Here is a 19,421-nt window from a genome sequence, read left to right as displayed (position 1 = left end):
GGGAGGAGCCTGGTAGGCTACAGTTCACGGGGTCGCAAAGATTCAGACACGACTGAGCGACTTCACTTTTGCTTTTCATAGGGTTGCAAAGAGTAGGACACGACAAATGCATAAATATATATATGTACAGCACATAAACAGACATACAGCATATCTTTGGAATTCAAATTTCAAAACTGGATAATTAGAAAAAGAAAGTCTAAAGAGGCTTCTTAGAGGGGCAGTTAGCAAAAAAAAAAAAAAAAAAGAGGGGGGTGTTGAGAAACAGTGCCATTAAAAAGAGGATAAGGATCATGATCCTTTCCGTACAACTTGAAGTCATCCATGCAGATATCTCCCCTTACATTCTGTGACGGCTGTTGAGGTTGATGGGCAGAAGTATTCCTTATATGGCCCTGAACCTGACTCCAGGCACAATGCTTTTCTGGGCAAATGGGTATTTTTCTCTCTTGCTTTTCAAGATTACCCAGTCAATCTCAGTGGGCTGTCTTCTAGCAATGGCCTGTTAAATCCACGATCTTAATTTTACAAGCAATACTTAATTTTATAAGCAATATTCTGTTCTGGTCCGAAAGCTACATCATGTTTGCCCTGTTGAACTGCTTGAATGGCTGAACAAGTTGTCTGCCAGCTGTTCATGCATTTTCACGCAGTTCTGGGTTGTATCTGTGCTTCTGGTGACCGTGGCCACCAAAGAAAAGCGTATATCACAAACCACTGGAACGTGCAGAATGACTTACGGTGCAAAGGGTTTCGAAAGTCTTTTCAGAGACAAAGGACCCATCAAGGCCAAAGAGAAAGATGGATGCATAGGAAAGCATTCCTCCCAAGATGATAAGGTTGTTCATATATGGACTCGACATCTTTATCAGCCTGACGAGAGAAAGAGATACTACAGTTAACAGAACTGCTAATGTAGCTATTCCTTCAGCAAATATTTCCTGAATGTGTATCTTGTCACCAACGCTAGAGGGGGAGAGAAAAATGGAAGCCCTGGTTTCCTCCACAGCCCCCTCCCCAAGGCGCTGCCACCTCCAAGGGGCTTGTCTCCCCCTCACTATAGGACCCAATGCTATCTATTTCTAGATGTTGATTTTCCTGTCTTCTCAGTCAAGTTCACCTATCACTTCTCTGGGGATAGCTTGTAGCACTGGCTTCTTCAACCATGAATTTTTAGTTTACACAAAGACATTAAGTCAACATTTTGTGGGGGTGGGGGCGCGGGGAGGGGGTGCTGGGCCTGGGAAGATAGCCAAATCTAGAGAATTCTAATCTAAGTTCAGCAACCTGTCACAATGCTGGGCTATATCACACTCTCCCATGCTGAGTGGACCAGATCTAGGAGGCATATAGGTGAGAATTCAGGGCTGCTCAGAACTGTGGTGATCAGGTGGTAAGCCAGCATCCACTGGGGCTGCCTGAAGCTCACACTGTCCAGAGCACAAACAGGGCCACATACGCGCTCCTCTCAGTACCACGTGTCGAAGGTGGACGATGGAATCCCCACCCTCACTCTCCCCCTGTCTTCAGCAGGCTGTGATAAACCATCAGATGGCTGCCATTTACCCTCAGAAGTGCCTGGCTCTCCCAGCACACTCTGTTCAGAATGTCCTGGGCTTTCAGGTGCCCCCGCGGTCCAGGTGCTCTTTTGCAGACTGTAATTGTAATCAGTTGTTCCCTGAGCATTTCTTTTGCATTCTGCAGTTCTGTTTATCCTTCCACACTTTAATGCAGTGTCAAAGTACCAATAGTCGAGAGATAAAAGACTGGCTATAAATTATGGACCCCTCATGGGCTTTTGAATTAGGAGCTCTGAGTCCAGCAAGCGCCTGTGTAACCCCTCAAGGTGCACCCCCAGCAATCCAATTAGTGCACTGAGTTTCCTCACCTATAAAAGCACAGATGTCCTTGACTAGGGCACACGCAAGGCTGAGAGGGGGCTGGATCCCTGAAGGTCCTTTTGCACACCAGGAACCCCTAAGGCTCCTTCATTCTTATTACCATAGGAAGCGGGGGAGGGGAGAGGCCAGGAGTCCAGGCAGGCTTCCTGGGTGAGGCGGACCTTAAGGATGAGTAGCATTAAAGCAAAAGGAGCCGAGAGTGGCAGAGGATGAGATGGTTGGATGGCATTACCTACTCAATGGACATGAGCTTGAGCAAACTCTGGGAGATGGTGAGGGACAGGGAAGCCTAGCGTGCTGCACTCCATGGGGTCACAAAGACATTAAGGAAGAGAGAAGAGAGAGGGATTCTGAAACTACAGGGATATTTATTTCCTATCTCTTTGCACACTCTTTAATCTGCAAGGCCAGTCAAAAAATTTATACAGAAGCCAGCCTACTGGAAAGAGTAAATCCCCTGCCCCAGGAGGCCAAGAAGGGGCAGTTAAGGAATTAAAGCAGCATAGTCATATCACAGGGACCACTTGCTGCTATGATGAGAACTCTTGCAACTTGTAGGAAGGAAATCTAACATTGAGAGCTGACTATGTGCTCAGACCTTGCGCCAAGTGCTAACAGGCATGGTCATCATTTAAGGTTTGTACAGAGTAGATGAGAGATGCTTCAATTTTTTTTTCTTTTGAGGCAATGTATGTGATAAATAAGACAACAGAGAATAAAACTTGTTCTTCAGGAAATAGGTTTGACCTAAGCAGCTGCCTCTAAAATAAAAAACAAAACAAACCCCCAAACAACAACAAAAAATCCAGAGCCTCCAAATCCGGCTTCTGCAAGCAGGGAGAGAGAAGAACTTCTCCTGAGACTCCTTGCATTGTCCTGCAGCCCGGGAGGCTATGCTGTGTGGCTTCTGGGCCCTATGACGACGGCAGAGCCGCACCGCTGGGGGTAGGCACGGGGTTGTGTCCCTGATGGCCCACACGCTGAGCCCCTGCTCAGCACTCCTACAACAGGGTGGGGAGCAGGGTGCAGGGATTTGCTGTGGAAACCAGAGAAGCTGGCCATGCCCCTCGGCTGACCAGAATAACTCAGAAAGTGAGCTGCTCTCCTCCGGAGAGGGAAGGGCAGGTGTGCGGGAAACCCAGGGGATAGGCTCTGCCACACACAGCAGCGCAGTCTCGGGTGGTGCTCCAGCCTCCAGCACTGAGCTGGCATTGTCTTGTGGAACTGGGATCATTATTCCAGGGTCAGCTGAGACGATGAAGGAGGTCACTTCCTGCCCGTGATGTGCTGTACGGACGTGCCCTGACTGAGCTCAGTGGTCCCCCTCTGGCAGTGCTTCCTAGAGGCCCTGGGGAGTGGGGCAAAGACGTGTGGGGGATTCTACACTTTATCTATGAGGCTTGTCAATCCAGAAAGCACTATCCAAGAGAAGGGCATGAGTGACTTACTTCTGATTCCGATTCTTGATGTTGAAGAAGAGAAACGCACTGGCCATGATCATTCCCAGGATGGTAAGGGCGGAGAGGATGCTGTAGAGAGGCAGGGAGATCTTACGAAGCTGCTCCAGGATGATGGTCTTGTCTTTTGGTGGTTCAGACCCTAGAAGATCGAGGAAAAGGCATGAGATGAGTCCAGTGCCCAGATCAGACCCCGAGAGCATCCCTGCCTAGCTGTCCTTGACATTGGCCCCCTGTGCACACAGTCTGTGCAGCACGTGTTCCTGGGTGAGCGGACTCCAGTGGCTGGCCAGTATGCCCAGTAGGGAGCCTAAGTCAGGACTTATTTTTTTCTCAAAACAGAATCAATAAGGGGTTTGTGATGCATTTAACAGCCATTAGCCATTACAAGACTAGAATTTGATTTGGTCTACCACCATGTTGAAAAACCATCACCATTTATTCCCCAAAAGGTACTAGTGGTTTGGAAGGGGCAGGGCTGGGTGCTGGAAGTGGGTACCACTGGGTGCCTCTGAGGGTGAGGAACTCGGCTTGAGCTCTCAGGGATTCTGTTCCAACACATGACCGAGGTGTCAAGGGCCAGATACCTTGCCTGTCAACTCTATGAGACATGCAGTCGCTCTGGCTGTGGATTTTTCTGCCTCAAGGTCATTATGTCATAAAAGCTCTTCCTGGTTTTCCACTCTCATAAGACTCACTAACCGCGGGAGGCAGAAGCTACTGGCAGTCCTTCCCCTCCCTGCTGTGCCAGGACTGGACAGAAACAGTAGGGTTCATTGTGCCACGCGGCTGTAGCGATGGCCCTGCTTATGTTTCAGGGACACCAGGCACCTGGGGGGAGCCGTGAGGGCCTCAGAGTAAACTCATCTTTATGGACTGTGGCAAAATTGTCCTGTTCTATCAGGAACAGACTGCAGGGACACCCCCTCCTCACCTTCCCACCTCTCGTTTCTTACAAATCCCCCCTTTCTCAGTTGCTATTTCAGGTCAGGTTTCTGCTATGGGACTGTGAAACTTTGGAGTGTGTCTCCCAGCGGGGATGTGTGGAATCAGCCAGATGCTCAAAAGCGGTCAAACCTGGGAGAACCGCTAGGGTTCCTGGTGACCCCACCATGGCTGTGCCAGCCTCAGTTATGCCTCCACTCCCAGGAGATAAGCAGAGGATGGGCAGATGGGGTTGCAGGGACTGAGAACTCCCCTGAACACCTGTGTTTAAAAACTCTGCTAGCAAGTTCAAATGTGTTTGGAAACATTCAGTGGATAAAAAGAGTATGAACCATCTAAACAGTATAGGGGAGCTGTCAGGTTCAAAAACAGCTAAGAATCCTATGGCTTGATTAATGTAAAGCATTAAGTACATCTATGCCCTTAAGGTAATACACGAGCGACTTCGAGGGCCAAAAGTCAAGGCAAAAGCAAACTCAAGGTGACAGAAGTAACACCATCTCTTATCTCTAGATGCAAAAGCTCAAACCCTGGAAAATTTTCCTGCTACTTCCCATCCTCCTCTCCTCTACCCCCTCTCCCCCACATAGCGTGGGCTGCATTATCCAAGAGCCTTCTGGGTAGAGAAGATTATTCCCATTTTATGGGGTGAGGGAATAGTTTTCCAGGTGCTAAGTGGTTTTTACAGATAGTGAGTGGCAAAGTTGGCCAGATTAGAACCCAGATCTGCCTTGCCAGAAGCCTGTGCTCTAAGCACTCTGCAAACTGCCTGTAGTGGTGGGGTACAGGTGATGTGAGAGCACCAGATACAGGGAGGCCTGAGTGGGAGGCAGGGAGCAGAGTGCAGTCTTGCCTGATGGGCTCAGGAAAGGCTATAGAAAGGAGATGGTGTGGGAGCCGAGTCTTGGGAGGAAGGTAAGTAGTTGGCTGTTTGCGAGGAAGACATGGACGAAGGGGCATTCTGGGCAACGGGCCCAGTACAGGCGAAGGCACATTTGCAGAACTGTAAGTGGTCTTGTTGCGGAGACTGGAAAGAGGAGACAGAGAAGTGGGGGCAGGGTGCCATCCTGGAGGTCTTGGAACCATCCTTCTCTGTGAGCAATGGGGACTAAGTGAGCCTCAGAGTGAGTCTTTCAGTGCGACATGGCAGTCAAGGGCAGAACAGACTTGAGGGGGTTAGATTGCTGGTGGGTGGGTAAGGCCCAGGGGGCTGGATGAGAGCTGAATCCAGGTGGGGTGAGGACAGGAGAGCTGGGCTCTGCCCTGAGTCCAGAGGCGTCCTGACTCGGCCCTGGGCTCAAAGCCTGGTCAGCCACCCTCTGGGCGGTGCAGGGAAGCTCTGAGAAGCAGGAGGTGAGCCAGGAACAGCTGCTGCCTCAGGGATACCTTGGCCTCGTGCTTCCTAACTAGAACCAGCTACTATCCTGGCTGGGCTGTTAAAATTTTTTACTCATATTTTCCCTCTCAGTTATGTTTTGTGTTTTTAGTTTATTTTTTGTTTGAATTTTTCTTTCAGTTTGTAAACCTAGAATCCGTACTCAGCAAACCCAGATCCCCCGCGTCCAGGAGCAAATAGTCCTGTCTTAGGGATCAGACTCTCGTGGTTAGAACTGGCTTTGTCTCTCACAGGCTGTGTGAATTTGGGGTTTTCTGAGCCTTTTTCTCATCTATACAACAGGGATGACGGGACTCACCCAACCACCTTTCAGAATTTTTCTGTGGCTCCATGAGGTTATATGTGACTACAGGCTTGGTGACAGATCCCTCAGGTGGGAACGGAAAGACCACGCCTCCTCTCTGAGACCACCTGGAGCTTGGAGGAATCCCATAGATCCAAAAGCTAACCAAACAGTTCATGGGATTGCCTTTTCTGGTGGCCTTGGATTTAAGAAGGAACTCCAGGTGCAGAAAGCCAGATGTCTATTCTTTGCATTCCCAGTGGAATCAAAGTAAGAGCACCCTGGTACTGTGGGTATGCAAGCTTCCTCCCCAGCCACTCCATGACAAGGCTGGCCATCTACCAGCCCCCCACCATCTATCCATCCATCCACCCACCTGTCCTTCCACCCATCCAGCCACCCACTTCCTCACTGACTAATACCCTCGCCCATTCACTCATTTATTCACCCACCCACTCATCCACTGACTTGATCAATCATGAATTACTTTTTCATCACATATCACTGAGCCCCCAACATGGGCCAGACCCTGGCTGGTGCCGGGAATTTAAAGTCAAATAGGATCTAGTCAGGGAGCTCATGGTCGAATAGCCCAGTAATTTCAATGCAAAGGGACGGCGGCTGTGGGAATAACAGAGACGAAAGACTGGGAGCAGAGAGAACAGCGCCATGAGCTCAGCGGGGGCCACCAGGGCAGGCTGAACAGAGGAGGCATCTGATCTGGTTCCTGGTGCCGAGGAGGAGTTCTCCAGCAGAAAAGAGGGAATGGTCTTCCCAGAAGCGCAGCAGGCGGAGAGGCCTTATCACCAGCCCATCCACGTCTTCTCCGAGGGGGAGCTAGAGCAACATTTAACTGGGCCACACATGGAAAGAATTACTCCTGGCCACTCAGTGGTTTAAACACAGATGCCTTGGTGAGAGCTAGCACTCCTTGAATGCACAAGTGGCTTGTCCCAGGGGCTGGAACCCAGCTCCCATGTGAGTGATGGTGGCCTGTCCTCAGGGAGTGAGTGCACGGACTGAGAGGAGACGATGTTCCCTCTTTCCCATGAAACCAGTGACTCGGAGCTTGTCCCCAACTCTCAGACAATGCCCAGGCCTGGGAGGACCTGAGCAGGACCCCTTCTGAAAAGCCCACCTGCCTTACCTTGGAACCTAATGGTGTCGTTGATGATCTCCAGGGTGTCAGCCACAGCATTGTATTCTCCCACCTTCACCTCCCGGCTGTCTGCGGGGAACAAGGGACCGTGGCTGGTTAGATCTGGGTGCTCCTGTCTCAGCTCTTGCTCGCCCACAGGCCCCAGCTATATTCCTTTCCTCCATTGCCTTTTCCAGGTGGACTCACAAACACCCTCTCGCATGGTCTCATCAGCTGGTCATTCATCCTCTGCAGTACATCTATGGATAGGGAGTCTACCCCCACCAAGAAACCGGACTCTCCGCCTGTTACCAAGTCTTTAGTGCATTATCGAGCCGAATGCTTTCTCTGTAACTTTACTCTGCCATCTGGCTCTGCCCTCTGGGACCACACAGACCACCCCTGCTCCCTCTGCCCTGGGAGAGCTCTAGAGACTTGAAGACAAAAACACATCATCTCTCTGGCAGTAGCCCCGAACTCCACCTTTTGTTGTGATTTAGCTGCTAAGTTGTGCCTGACTCTTTTGTGACCCCATGGACTGTAGCCCACCAGGCTCCTCTGTTCATGGAATTCTCCAGGCAAGAATACTGGAGTAGGTTGCCATTTCCTTCTCTGGGGGATCTTCCCAACCCAGGGATTGAACCTGCGTATCCTGCATTGCAGGTAGATTCTTTATCACTGAGCCACCAGGGAAGCCCCTGCCCTCCAACCTCAGTGCCCACGCATCATTGGGATGGAGACATTCTTGGGCCTGGAGCTGGGGGAGCAGGGGTGGGGGGTGGAGAGAGCTGGGGTCATTAGCATGTACTGAACATCATCACTGAACATCGTTTCTACTTCGCACTGTTTCCAGGCCCCAACTTAGACCACACTTCACAGTATCACTATCTGATACGGTGTAGACCCAAGGACTGACCCAATACCCTTTAGGCATGATCTAAAGTCACGTGAGTAGTCAGCAGCAGGTAGAAAGGACAACCCCCTCCTTTATCCTGCATGTTATATTCCTACTAATTCATCCTGAAGCAAAATTCACATCCTTCAGAGGCCGCATGGCTCTATGTTACACCCAGCACCAGGTCTCCTTTATACATTCCTCTTCCTGGTTCCTCCATATAGATGTACTTGTTCAGGTATCTTTTTAGATCCAAGTGATACATGTGAATTTACCTTCATCTTTGATACCATTCTGCTGGCAGACTTAGACCAAGACCAAGACTTGCCCATGGTGGTGGTAGGAGGAATGGAGAGGTGGGGCTTAGATTGGACAAGTCCTTTTTTCTCCAGGTAAAATGTGGACAGCTGGGTGATCTGCAGGTGGGAAAGATGGGGAACAGGGGAACAAACCAAATGAGGGGGCAAGTGGGCTCAGGGCCGTTCCCAATGGGGAGCCCAGGAGGGGTCAAAGAAGGTGGAAAGATGACAAGTTCCAGTTTGGACATGCTGAGCTTGAGGTACCCATGGATCATCGGGATAGAGACATCCTTGGGTCTGGAGCTGGGGGAGCAGGGGTGGAGGGTGGAGAGAGTTGGAGTCATTAGCATGTAAACTGGGAGTTGGAGCAGGGGGCAGGAAGAAGACCTCCAGGGACAGTGTCAAGTGAGAAGAGAAGATCAAGGGCAGACCCTGGGGAGCACTGATCTCTGGGGTGGGCAGAGCAAAGATGAAACAAAGAGATTGGGGAAGAGGGGCCAGGACGCCAGAATAGAGTGGGCGCAAGGAAAGGGACAATTTCACAAGGGAGCTGGCCAGCCATGCCACATGCCACCAAGACAGGGACAAGGATCCCCTTGAACAGAGAGTTCATTCAAGGTGGGGTTAGAGGCAGAGAGACAAAGGCAAGGAGTAGAGAGTGGGGCCCCGGAGTAGCGCAGGCTGGGACAGGGTGGCGAGTCGGCGGGGAAGGGCCAAGGGGATTCAAATTTATGTGCCTTTCCTTGTTTAGTTCTCACAGTTGTGTGGAGTTAAGTGGTTTCAGTCCCACTTTACAGATGAGAAAACTGAAGCTCAGGCAGGTTACAGCTTTGCCTAGGGCCCCACTGATCAGGGCCCCCCTAAGAGCAGAGTTGAGGCTCAAACCCAGGACTGTTTCCACATGTGGCTGCCTCAATGGGATCTCTGAGAGGTGACAGTTTTGGGCCTGAGCTGCCCACTCCATGGACCACCTGGGCATTCTGAGTGTGATAACTACAAAGAGGAGTGCCCACCTGCCCAACAGAGGGGCAGGAGGGTACCCACAGCTACAGACCCTGGTGCTCAGAATGCCCAAGGGTCATAAAGAGACACAGCAGCAGGAATCCCAAGACCGTGGCCGGGGGAGCTGCCCCCTGGGGCTCTGGCTCTAAGTGGATTTCTCTGCAGAGATGCAGGTGTGCTGCTGGTTCCTTATAAAAATTCAGGAAATGAAACAGGGAATCCCACTGGCCACATTTCTGCCTGCATTCCTTTGACTGGCGGTGGAACACAGGACTGTAAAAGTCACTTCCTTCTCCCTGCAAAGGTCTCCCCGCCACTTGTGGGGGGGCCTCATACTGTGTAGGCGGCTATCACTTGCCGGGGTCACCCAGCTCCTAAATGTCACATTAGCAGCCTCTGCTGGGAGCTCGAGCATCCCTGCTCTGGCCTTTTGAAGTCTCAGCCCTAATCAGCTCCCACTGCTCAGAGGAGGCTCTGATTTATTTATTTGGTGTGGGGAGGCAGCACATGAAATATGCAGGCTGATTGGAATAAATCACCAGGAGCCGGAAAGTGGTGTGGCTGGCACCTCACCGCGCCCCCAGCCACACAGCCCGCCCCTCTGACTCACACTCCCCAACTATACCATCCATCCTATGGCACCAAAATAATACTCAGCTTCCTGCAACGACGACCATAATCACCGTAATCTCTCCCTGGGTGCACTGCTTGGAGGCCGGGGGAGGGGAGCTCCACACAATCCTGCCTCCAGAGTTTCCCAGCAGACCCTGAATCAGGCGTAATTCACCCCAGTGTGCAGGTGAGGGAGGAGCCTCAAGTTGCTAAGTGAACACTGAGGGCCACGTGCTGGGCAGCGACTAAGGGGTTGCCTGAACTTGAGTCTCAGTTCCGAATTCAGAGCATCTTCCTACGCATACTGAGCAACCAGGGCTGCTGGTTATTTGGCCCATACTTATTGAGTGCCTACTGCATGCCAGGGCCCGCCTAAGCTATTTCATAATGAGGAATCCCTCAAAAGAGCAGGTGGTGGAAGGTTAGCTAAGTTCTCTTCCCTGACCGAGCTGACCTTGGACATCTGGGTGCTGAAGGCTGTGCATATTAAATCCCTTAATCACTTCATTCACTCAGTAAATGATGGGGTGCCAGGCTCTGTGCTAAAGTTACAAAGATTAAAAAATAATTCATAATCTCTGACCTTGTAATTTAGTGACTGTGACCTCACCCAGCTCTCCTGGGTGGGCAAAATCTTCCCAATTGCAGGCCCTACATCCCTTCCTGCTGCACCCTGTGAGCAGCTGGGCTCTAAGTGTAAAACGGCAGCTCTCAGTGGCCGTGAGGGCTACAGAGGAGATGAGAGGCAGTTTCTGGCTTGGGGCCTCACTCACAGCAAGTGTTCAATAAGTTGTAGCTATTTGAGTCATGACAAAAATAACTGTGAACTGTTTGTGGGGTTCCTGAACACTGTGTGGATCACAATAAACTGTGGAAAATTCTGAAAGAGATGGGACTACCAGACCACCTGACCTGCCTCTTGAGAAACCTATATGCAGGTCAGGAAGCAACAGGTAGAACTGGACATGGAACAACAGACTGGTTCCAAATAGGAAAAGGAGTACGTCAAGGCTGTATATTGTCACCCTGCTTACTTAATTTCTATGCAGGGTACATCATGAGAAATGTTGGGCTGGAAGAAGCACAAGCTGGAATCAAGATTGCCGGGAGAAATATCAATAACCTCAGATATGCAGATGACATCACCCTTATGGCAGAAAGTGAAGAGGAACTAAAAAGCTTCTTGATGAAAGTAAAAGTGGAGAGTGAAAAAGTTGACTTAAAGCTCAACATTCAGAAAAGGAAGATCATAGCATCTGGTCTCATCACTTCATGGCAAATAGATGGGGAAACAGTGGAAACAGTGTCAGACTTTATTTTTTTGGGCTCCAAAATCACTGCAGATGGTGAATGCAGCCATGAAATTGAAAGATGCTTAGTCCTTGGAAGGAAAGTTATGACCAACCTAGATAGCATATTTAAAAGCAGAGACATTACTTTGCCAACAAAGGTCTGTCTAGTCAAGGCTATGGTTTTTCCAGTGGTCATGTATGTATGTTAGAGCTGGACTGTGAAGAACGCTGAGTGCCGAAGAATTGATGCTTTTGAACTTTGGTGCTGGAGAAGACTCTTGAGAGTCCCTTGGACTGCAAGGAAATCCAACCAGTCCATTCTAAAGGAGATCAGTCCTGGGTGTTCTTGGGAAGGAATGATGCTAAAGCTGAAACTCCAATACTTTGGCCACCTCATGCGAAGAGTTGACTCATTGGAAAAGACTCTGATGCTGGGAGGGATTGGGGGCAGGAGGAGAAGGGGACGACAGAGGATGAGATGGTTGGATGGCATCACTGACTGATGGACATGAGTTTGAGTGAACTCCGGGAGTTGGTGATGGACAGGGAGGCCTGGCGTGCTGCAGTTCATGGGGCTGCAAAGAGTCGGACACGACTGAGCGACTGAACTGAGCTGAACTGAAGTGAACACTGTTACTACACTATGGTGCTTTCTTACTACCATTGTTTCCCGTAAGGGTCTCTCTGCTTGGAAGGTGGCTTTTCCCTCCCTCTAGCAAACCAATACGTCTGAATCCTATTCACCTCTTCCAGTAAGGCTTCCGCGAGAACTGCTCCTCTCCAGTGGCTGTGGGCTCAGGGCACTGGGTGACATGTGAGAAGCTGTGTGGAGCCATGCCCTTGGTGTGCCCAGGCCTTGTGATTCCTGCCAGCCAGTCAGTTCCTGAGTGGAACCTCAAGTCTCACTTTGGCGGTCCTGGGCAGCACAGGGTCCCCTCTCCTGCCATAGACCCAGCCAACCCCACCTCCCCTGGCTCTTCAGGGGAAGGATGGTGTCCCTTGTGTTTCTCCCTTCACCCACAGCCCAACCCCTTTCAACTTTTAACTCTTGGGCTCCTTGGTAACTCTGTTGTGCAAAGAACATTAACCACTTATACAGACGTGCAGACTGCAGAACAGGAGACTTATGGACAGGCTAGAAAGAGGACTCATAGGGGCAGGAGAGAATAGAGCAGGGTGTGGGGGAAGGGGCTGTGGTGTCACATCTGCCACTGGCTCGCTTACCTGCCCCGCTTGCCCTGCTGGGAGTTGCTGCTGACTTATTGTGTGACCCTGGGCAGATCGTTCTCTTCTGGGGGGCCTCAGTTTCTCCACCCTCAAAGTGCACTGCAGGGGTTTCAATAGTTCTCAGTCCTGGCCAGACACTAGAGTCACCTGGGGAGTTTCTAGAAAATTCAGATGCCTGGATCCATTATATTACAATTTCTAGTTGTGGGGCAGGGTCGGGTGGAGTTGAAGGGTGAACCCTGGGTGGCAGTATTTTTAAAAGTTCCCTAAGTTGACTAAGGAGATCAGCCTTGGGATTTCTTTGGCGGGAATGATGCTGAAGCTGAAACTCCAGTACTTTGGCCACCTTACGCGAAGAGTTGACTCATTAGAAAAGACTCTGATGCTGGGAGGGATTAGGGGCAGGAGGAAAAGGGGATGACAGAGGATGAGATGGCTGGATGGCATCACTGACTCGATGGATGCGAGTCTGAGTGAACTCCAGGAGTTGGTGATGGACAGGGAGGCCTGGCATGCTGCAATTCATAGGGTCGCAAAGAGTCGGACACGACTGAGCGACTGAACTGAACTGAACTGAACTGAAGTTGACTAATGCATATCTAGAGTTGAAAACTGCTGGATAAAACCAAGAACCCTGCAATGCTGACACTTTCTGTTCTCAGAGGCTCAAAATACTGTAAAACACAGAGCCCCTTTTCCTGTAGGATAATACCAGTTCCTTGTTGTGGTGCAAAAAAAAAAAAAAAAGTGTTTTCCTAGAAAAGTGCATTTTTTATTTTTCTTTATATCAAACTTTGGATTTGGATGATACATAAAGAAAATAAGTCCTATTGGTGAAAATTAGGCTGCCGAAAAAAGTCCAGTCTGAAAATACTCTGGCTGTGGGCCCGAGAGCATCCATGAGACAGCTGGGGGACCACTTCAGTCACAGAGTGATCCTGCCTCCCACCTGCCTGCAGCCCGTGGGTGAGAGGGCCAGATGTAGGGTCGCCTACCTCCTGCTGCAGCTGAGACCCCACGTCCTGCTTCCTGGCCTCTATTCCCCTCCCCACCAAAGGTTCATTCTTCCTCAGCGGACTCAAGGTCTGCACGGAGGGAAGTATGAGTGCGTGCTCAAGTCGTCCAGTCATGTCCGACTTCTCATGAGCCCATGGTTTGCAGCCCGCCAGACTCCCCTGTCCACAGGATTCTCCAGGCAAAAATACTGGAGTGGGGTGCCATGCCTTCCTCCAGGGGATCTTCCCGACTCAGAAATTGAACCCCCATCTCCTGGGTCTCCTGCAGATTCTTTACCCACTGAGCTACCTGGGAAGCCCGAGGGAAGTATATGTGTCCTTTAAGGTTTAATTGTTGTTGTAAACATCTAGAAATATAAAACTCTGAGATGTAAAACAAAAGACAATCTTGGCTCAGTGAGAATCAAAGATTCTATAAAATTACTCCATTGTAGGACTCAGGGAAAGGAAAGAGCTCTGGCTAGAGGATAGGACCCCTGGAAGGGGTCTTGGTTTTGCCGTCTTCTCAGTAACGAGTTCTGGGGAAGTGCCCTCCTCTGCCTGGGCTAGACAGTGGAAATCTCTGCGCCCTCCTGCTCTTGTTCCACGATCCTGCAACTGTCCTGAAGGGTCTTCCTCACTCCAAACTGAAGTATGCACCTTGGGACTTCCCCTCCCAGTCCTGGCTTTGCCTGGGGTCACACATCATAGCCACTCCTACTCCTGACCAGGCTTCAGAGACAGGGACATGGCGATTTTGAGTCTTGATTCTGCTTTTCTCCAGGCTGGCCAGCCATCCCTCGGGAAGTGATTTTTTACTTCATTGACTCACTCACCCCATGGAGAGAGGAGCCTGGCAGTCTACAGTCCGTGCGGTCACACAGAGTCGGACACAACTGAGCGATTGCGCATGCATGCACATACCCCATCCCGCGAAGTCTGGTCACTGCCCGTGGACAGGACCTCGGCAGTCACTGTCCTCCCATGGGGCGCAAGCAGGTCTCAGCAGTACCTCTCAGCAGCACCAGGCAGAGAGGGCTCCCTTGGCCCTCCCCCTCAACTCGTCTCCAGCACAAACGGTACGCCATTGCCACATTTTTAATAGGTTAACTTCATCGACATTTGTTTTGAGATTTTTAACAGGCTAAGTGGACACTAGCCAAATGCCCCAAGAGTATAATAATCTTGCCAAGGGTAGACTTGTCCACTGATTTATGCAAACTGTTCCAGAGACAAAAGCTGAATGCCTGAGGGGACACAGAACATGTACAGATACAATGGGTCATCTGCATCTAGAGCACCTTTCCTCACTTCCTCTTGGCTAACTCCCACTAGGCCTTTAGAGTTTATCTTGAATGCTGCCTCTCCCAGGTAGCTTTCCCGGAATCTGCCAAGTGGAGCAGATTCAGACTTTCCTCTGCATGCCCTTATCACCTGTAACACTCAGGCGGGGGTCCTGTGTCTGCCCCCTACTAGACCAGGGTTCCCTGATGGCAAGGGCAATGTCTTGTCCATCTCAGTACCCCTGTGCCGTGGTGATGCCAGGAAATGACCATTGAGAAACTTCAAAAGCCCAAACCATAGGATCAAAAAAAAAAAAAAAAAAAGAATGAAAATTAGCACATCAAAATTAAGAACTTCCGTTCATCAGGGACTTTAAGCTTAGAGACAAATGACCGAACGGGAGAAGATGTTTGCAAAGCCTAAAGCTCCAGTAGGAAGCTGAAATCAAAATTATGTGAGGAACTCTTGCAAATCAATAACCAAAAGACAATACCCTCAAAATAAAAGTGGTCCAAGGATCAGAACCAACAGTAAACAACAAGTGGCTGACAAGCACAGGAAGAAATGCCCAAACTCATCAGTCATCAGGGACAAATGATACTCAAAACCACAGCATAATATTACTTTATATCTTTAGACTGGCAAACAATGAGATGGGAAACACCAACTGAGGGTGGGAGGTAGGGATGTGGAATTCCTCATGCTGGTAGGAGCTGCACGGGTAGGGACGTTTCTGAGAGCTGTCTGGTAAATTTTAGGCATGTTCAGTGTTGACACACCTTCTGACCCAACAATTCAGCTCGTGGGCATTTGTCCTCAAGAAACGCCCAGCTGGGTTCATAGGGAACATGTCCGAGGACACTCACTATGTGTGGAGGCAGGGAGTTGAAGGTGATCTAGGTGGTGTCATCAGGGGAGGGGAGGGCTATGTCCTGTGAGGGCCATGGCCTAGATGTACACCCGGCCATGTGGAGTAGCTTAAAAGCAAACTGCTGAGTGGGAAAAGAAAGAAACATCCAGTTGCTTCGATGCAGAGTCAAAATATGCACACAAAATAGCAACACACATTTTGCAAGGAAACATTCAAACACAATACATGCATTAAACATTTAGAATGCTTGCCTTTCTTGGGGTAGGTAGGAGTGGCAGATGAGAATAAATAAGGGAAATAAAGGTATAAACAAACAAGCAGAGGGGCTTCCATGGACCAGTGATAACAACATTCCATGAAATGAGGAGTGTGAAGTGTGTCCTGAGGAATAAGACAGCACCTTGCTCAAGCAGTTCTGGACGTGGTAAATCTGGGATCATTGTGAAAAGTGTCCGTGAGAGGAGCAGGAAGCCAGTAGCTATCACGGCTCTCATCTGCGCTAGTCACTGAGTCAGGCTCATTCACAGCCTCATGTCAGTGGATTCTCACCATTACTTTTAAGCAAGGAAAACCTTTCGTTTCACTACTTTAACTCATTATTGACCAGAGAGGTATTAACACATCTTTTCTTAGCCAACTGTTATTCACAGGAGATATTTCAATTTTCACTTAAGTAACAAATTGCCAGCCACAGGTGTTAGTTTCTGCAAAAATCCCCTGGTCAATCATGTGTTAAAATAAGTGCTAAAATGATGGCTCAGAAAGATTAAGCCACAGTGCATGGCTAGCAATGATTAGGCATGCCTGCTTCAAAACTTTCCACATGATAGGAGGTAAGTTCCCTGTCACTGAAGGCATTCAAGCAGAGACAATGCTGTAAAGGAAAGTCAGGGTTCCCCTTAACACGGAGAGTTTATGGCTCAATGAAAGACAAGGTCTGCTAAATACTTCTGTCTTTCCAAGCCATCTTCCTTGAGCTCCAAGAAAAATAAGCCCTGGATCATGAGGACTGGAAGGCATCAAGGTCAGGGTCAGACTTCCAGCCTGAAAGAGCCCATATTCACCTGAGTCCTTCCATTTCTGCTGACCCACAGCCCTTCAGGTGTAACCTGCAGTTTAGTGGACTATGTCTCCACTCAACTACGTCAAGCTGAGAGGCAGTCCAACAAACTGCTCTTTCCAAACCCAAGGCTTAGTGAAGAGGGCTGTGATACATGACTTCACAGAAGGAAAAGGATATTAAAAATCAGCCTTGAGTTTCAAACTGGAGTCAAACTAGCTCCGAAAGTTTTCTAGTAGGTTCTTGGAAATTATATTCCCTCTTTTATAGGCACTGGCACTTGGCCAGGGAGATTGTGAAGCCCCTGTGGGGAGGGGCCGTATCTTATTCAAGTTGGCTTTCCCAGAGGAGCTGGTAAAGCACCTGGCAGATGCTCAGGAAATGCACACTGAATAGAACCATATCTGTTACCCTGAAGACCAAATGGTAATTAATGTTTGCAAATGGGGAGGACAAGCCTGCATTTCATAGGTACCTTCTGAATGACAATTATGTCGTTAGATGGTGGAAGACCCCATTCTTTCAGATCAGGTGCTAAAGTATAAAACTCCAAAGTCTGAGTCCTTTATGCTGCACAGAAACAGTGCAGAATTCAAGCAGATTGTCACTCACCGAATTCTTACAAACAGGCCTAATGAAGGCAGGGGTGGTGAGTTAGAGCAGCAGATGCTGGGGTTTCACCATGAACAGCATAAACAAGGCTCTAATCATGGCTTCACTCAACTTCCTTCCCTGCTGCAAATTCTGAGCCATGTTTAGACTTTGTTAGTAACATGGATTCTTTCTTCTCTTATGGGGGAAAAAAGCGCCAATTCCCTAGTATTCATTCTCATCCACATGTGATTTGGTGCAAGTCAGCAATGGCCTGGAGGGAGGGGTTCTGAACTTGGAGTTGAAAGGGGGTTAGGCCCCCTGCACCCCAGGTGTGTGGTGAGGGGATACTAATACCTGCCTTACCTACAGCCATGGGTGGATCCCTCAGAAGGGTGCCTGAGACAAGACAGAGTGCATGTAATTTATTTGGGAGGTGATCCTTGAATACTCTAATAGGAGTGTGGGGAGGTGAGACAGGGAAGGGAAGGGAGCCAGGGTAAGCTGCATTAATGAGCAGGTTCCTGAGAGCCCAGCTGAGGCTCAATTCCATGGGGACCTCTGTAGACAGAGCAGACACACCTTGGAGCTCTTGGGAGTTTCCAACCAAGGGAGGAAGGACACTGGGGGATTTATCCTTTACTCTTCATCCATCCCCAGCTCAGGGCTGCCCTGGAAGCATTCTCTCCCTGGATATTGGCCCCGCTCCTTGCACAGGGCGAAAAGCACAGGTGCTCTTAATAAGATGATTGGAACCATGAATGCTCAGGGACTACAGGTGGGACAATGATGGTATCCGGCACACCTGCCCCCTCTAGGATTGTCCTGTTGGGAGGTAAGGTCCCTGGGATGTCTTGAAAATGGAGTGAATGGAGGGAAGCCAGGGGTGAGGAAGGTCATGCTTCGGCTTTGAATCCCTCTCTGGATTCAAAATGTTTCACCCTCAAGAGGGACCAGGAGGTCCCTGACACATTATTTTAGAGGTAGTTCTGTCTATCCAGCACTCCTAAGTTTGCAAAAAAAAAGTTCATTTCTCCAGCCTGGGACAGCAGTGGCCATCATTGTGAGGTAGCTTTGGTTTATGTTTCTGTTGTCAAGACCAACCGCTGTTTGTCAGACACTCTGCCTAGACTCAAGCCACTGGAGACCACGAATAAATGAACATGCTTTCAAATTTCCATGAGCTGAATCACTCACCGATTCAGCAAACATTTACCAACAGCCAGTCAGGAACGAGGCAGCATGCTAGTGATGTGACTAGTTTCCTATCACCCAAAATTTATAGAGCAAGATCTCACACAGCCAGCCCCAGGGGACAGGCAGAGTTGGCATTAGCGACATCCATTTTCCAGAGAAGGAAGCTGGGGCTTAGGGAGATGAAGTGACTTGCCCGGGGTCACATCGCCGGTAAACTTCAGAGCACAGGCTTGAATTCAGGTCTTTTGCCTACAGATTAATTCAATAAACTTGTACCAGGGTCTACTGTGTGCCATGTTCTTGCGATACCAACCCCTACACTTCTGGAATAAAAAAGTCAAGCAGGACCATGGATTCCTGGCTCTCCTTTTCATCTTTTCCCCTAAACTGCCTCCCATTTCCAACTTCTTTGTGTTTTAGTTTTACAAAGAGGGTAACAGCCTCCTACTAAATGTTTCCTCTACAACAGATAAAAGGGTTTAGAAGGCACCAGGAACTTTATAAACAAGAAGCCAAAAACAGCATCTTTCAAGGTCTTCAGAGGGAGGGTGGGATGGGCCGACTTCCAAAATCCTGCCAGCGAGCGCTGAGACGGCCTGGGTGTCTTCTGCAAAGCGAGCCCCACTGCTGGGCTGGCTATCTGTAAGGCAGCTCTGCTGTGCCACTGCCCCTCCTAAAGGAGGGTAGGAGGTGAGGGAGAGAGAGACAGACAGGGAGAGGGAGGACTTGAAGGGCACCACAGAAAACAGCATAGCGACCTCACTGAGAAGCCTTTTTTGAGGTCAATGGCATGAGGCAATTTAGGATCTAGTAACCCCAAGGTAGAGGTCAGGCCCACCCTCTGGGTAAATTCCAGAAAGGTCCCAGAAACAGTGTAGGCCAGCCTCTCTTGGAGGTGAACCAGAGAAGTGAAGGAACGAACTCACTGTCCCAAAGCCAGTTCCTTCCCATGTCTGAGCCTTAGTTTCCCCTCTGA

At 49.6% G+C, this 19,421-nt stretch overlaps 1 protein-coding gene across 2 annotated transcripts in view; it reads right to left on the bottom strand.

The window, feature by feature from the left end:
* GABBR2 (gamma-aminobutyric acid type B receptor subunit 2) overlaps window positions 1-19,421 on the bottom strand; it is a 370,102-nt gene that overhangs the window by 77,264 nt on the left and 273,417 nt on the right. For both annotated transcript variants that reach the window (XM_027964399.3, XM_042243210.1), the window contains exons 9-11: window positions 7,130-7,210; window positions 3,350-3,500; window positions 741-873 (exon numbers count right to left, since the gene is read on the bottom strand). In XM_027964399.3, the coding sequence (XP_027820200.1) occupies window positions 741-873; window positions 3,350-3,500; window positions 7,130-7,210 (365 nt within the window). The remainder of the gene's footprint in view (window positions 1-740; window positions 874-3,349; window positions 3,501-7,129; window positions 7,211-19,421) is intronic.

This window comes from Ovis aries, chromosome 2 (assembly GCF_016772045.2).
Source record: "Ovis aries strain OAR_USU_Benz2616 breed Rambouillet chromosome 2, ARS-UI_Ramb_v3.0, whole genome shotgun sequence".
Taxonomy (NCBI): Eukaryota; Metazoa; Chordata; class Mammalia; order Artiodactyla; family Bovidae; genus Ovis; species Ovis aries.
This window is presented reverse-complemented; position numbering and strand designations above follow the sequence as displayed.